Source organism: Acanthochromis polyacanthus, unplaced genomic scaffold (genome assembly GCF_021347895.1).
Source record: "Acanthochromis polyacanthus isolate Apoly-LR-REF ecotype Palm Island unplaced genomic scaffold, KAUST_Apoly_ChrSc contig9, whole genome shotgun sequence".
NCBI classification, from domain to species: Eukaryota; Metazoa; Chordata; class Actinopteri; family Pomacentridae; genus Acanthochromis; species Acanthochromis polyacanthus.
In genome coordinates, this window is record NW_026131351.1 from 25,442 (window position 1) to 28,057 (window position 2,616).

Sequence of the window (2,616 nt, forward strand, 5' to 3'; positions counted from 1 at the left end):
TTGTTGTCCTGTGTGGTGAACAACACCCTGGATTCATATATGGATTTTGATATTCTTCACCACATTCCTCAGGACCTTCTCCAGTGAGTGGCGATCTTTTTCCGCCACATTTTTCTGCCACAGCTTCATGAAGTCCCTGTGGAGGGCCAGTTTCTGAAGGATGGCACGTCCATGAGGCCTGTACAGATGCATGTTTCTTATTTAACACTTTAGTGAGTAAACACAAGACTGAACAAAGAGGAGACACAAACCAGAAAGCAGCAAGTCTGACCTCAGTGAGCTACAGTGATAACTGACCTGACTTCAGCAGCAGCATCCAGAGACATCTTACTGACAGCAGTGAGGAAGCGCTGGGTGAAGCTCTGCCTTGCTGTCAGGACTTTAGTCGCTCCCAGTCTGTCAGCCAGCAGGTGGAGCAGACGAGCAGTGCTGGCTCTTACTGCAGGGCTCAGGTGGCTGACGAAGGACAAACACAACCAAATTCACTATGTGATGACGATTTGACTTCTTTTGATTGCTGGTGCTACTACACTTGTTCATAAACCATCATCCTCCACTGTGCTCTTACCTCTGCCCTGTATTCAGCAGAACAGGCAGCACTCGACCAGGGCTGCAATTCTGCACCAGAGCCTCCAAGGCCTCACTGGCCTGCTGCTGGAGAAAGGCATTTCCACACGCCTGTGAGATTTTCAGCAGCAGAGCCTGACCTGTCCAATTTGCCTCAGTGTCCATGCCCTTCTGTAGGTGGACATAAAGACAGCGGATGGTGTCCATGGCTGCACAAGCCACTGAGGGGCGTAGGTTTTTAACCTAGAGACCAAGAATGAACAGCAGTCAGTAATCATACTTGTAACACAATGGACTGATGTGCCGTGGACTCTTACAGACACATGTGGACAAAGACGAGCAGCAGGAAAAGAGACAGAGTGGAAAATGTTTTCAGTACCTCTTCTATCACAACCAGACAGACTTCATGCAGTTTCGGCATTAGTGTGTCTGGGTGGTGTTGCGCCAGAGCTGGGATGCATCGCAGCCCTTTAACCTTCGTCATCCTGTGTTGGAAAAAAAAAAAAAACAGTTACTCATGTGTCCGACACTTTGAAGCTCCAGCACGTTCAGTGTCCATTACTGAGCTGTGTAAAGTAGCTGCTGGCAGTTTGTCAAGTCACTGGACCAATTAAAGAACCAAACTCAGATCAGAGCTCTTTGACAATAAACCGTTTTGTTGTAGCCGACACACCTTAACACGGTTAAAGTAAAAGTTGCTGTCACTGCAGGCAGAAATGTGTCTGCTGTCTGCAGTTAGAATCTTACCAGTCATCTGAGCTGAGCTGTTTGAAGCACAGAGACAGACTCTCTGCAGGGTTAGAGAGCGGCTGCAGATCGTCCTGATTCTGACTTTCTGCTGTCTGGAAGCTGCAGGTAACATCTGTCCTCTGGTCCCTGCTGACTGTCTTTGCAGGCCGCACAGACCTCCCATGAGTTGCTCTCTTCTTTGGTAGGGAGGGTTTTGGAGGAGGAGCTGGAGTGAGAGGTGCTACTACAGGTTTCCTTGTAGCTGGTGCTGGTGGTCGTGGCAACAGGGCAGCAGAGTTACCCTGTAGTTTCTTGACTTTTTCTGCGACCGCCTCCATATGATGTTGAGCCGTCGTCAGGAGTCTGCGTCCACCAGCTACTTCTTTATCTGTTTAAATTAAGCCAATTACGCATTTTGTTTGTTTACATGTGAGAATGGACAAAGAATAAAACGGTACAAACTAAAAGAAAAAGAAATGTATGTTTGTCACTAAGTCAACTGACATTTTAGTGACAAGCAATATGTAATCACTGGTATCAAAACTGTAAAAGTGTCTGTCTTGCACAGTGAAGGCTTTTAGTTTCTGTACTGTAAGTACATATACATCAGTAATTGTAGTTAAAGCAAGAATTTGAAGGTATTAATCAAGGTGTAATAAGGTTTTTCAACTGGTATTTCTACTTGTCCTAAAATAATCCATCAACAATATGGACTTAAATCTGGTTAGAAAACACATTTAGGTCGTTTGAGACTCAGTTGTAGCCTTAAATGTCTTCAGCTGTGTCGTTGTGACTTTCAGTTTGTCTAATGATGAACTGACCTGGTCCCCTGAGCTTCGTCGTCATCACAGAGAGACGGTTTGCTCTTGTTTTGGGTAGAGGAGCTGATGGTGGTGGGGGAGGGGATGGGGTGTAGATGAGCGGGATGTTCTTCAGCTCACGGGGAGTGTGAGCATCCACCATGCTGAGGGAGTCCTCAGAGCTCACAGAAGCTGATGGGCTGGAGATGTGGTCTCTGCCTGGATTCAGCTGGTACCCCTCCCCGTACAGGGTGTCTGGACTCCTCTGACATCTCTTCATCTCCTCTGTGTCCTCCTTCATCAAATTAGGAAGACTGACTGATGAAGCGGGTCTCATCCTCCTTCGTTGGAGCGGTGATGCAGGCCTGCATCTGAGAGCATCTGGGGGTGGAGGTGAAGGGAGGGGGTCCTGTTGGCTGCAGAGTCCCAGCCTCCGCAGCACAGAGTTGGTTCGTGCTAACTCTGCAGCACGCAGCCTCTGTGTTTGAAGGAGGAAAGCCTCCTTCTTAGCCTCATCCAA

At 47.8% G+C, this 2,616-nt stretch overlaps 1 protein-coding gene across 1 annotated transcript; it reads right to left on the minus strand.

Annotated features, from left to right (window-relative positions):
• LOC127532947 (TOG array regulator of axonemal microtubules protein 1-like) lies at window positions 1–1,677 on the minus strand. Its single transcript, XM_051944843.1, has 5 exons — window positions 1,315–1,677; window positions 947–1,052; window positions 569–810; window positions 298–456; window positions 1–178 (listed from the first exon to the last, which is right to left on the minus strand). The coding sequence occupies exons 1-5, from the start codon at window positions 1,632–1,634 to the stop codon at window positions 34–36; spliced, it is 972 nt and encodes a 323-aa protein (XP_051800803.1). The 5' UTR covers window positions 1,635–1,677; the 3' UTR covers window positions 1–33.
• Between the last annotated feature and the right edge of the window lie 939 nt (window positions 1,678–2,616).

Bases quoted from the DNA above. Each gene is read 5' to 3' on its own strand.
- LOC127532947 (XM_051944843.1), bottom strand. From the start codon at position 1,634: ATGGAGGCGGTCGCAGAAAAAGTCAAGAAACTACAGGGTAACTCTGCT. The intron at 811-946 runs GTACTGAAAACA...CTTGGTCTCTAG, and splicing joins GTCTGGTTGTGATAGAAGAG to GTTAAAAACCTACGCCCCTC. The intron at 457-568 runs GTAAGAGCACAG...GTCCTTCGTCAG, and splicing joins CTGCTGAATACAGGGCAGAG to CCACCTGAGCCCTGCAGTAA.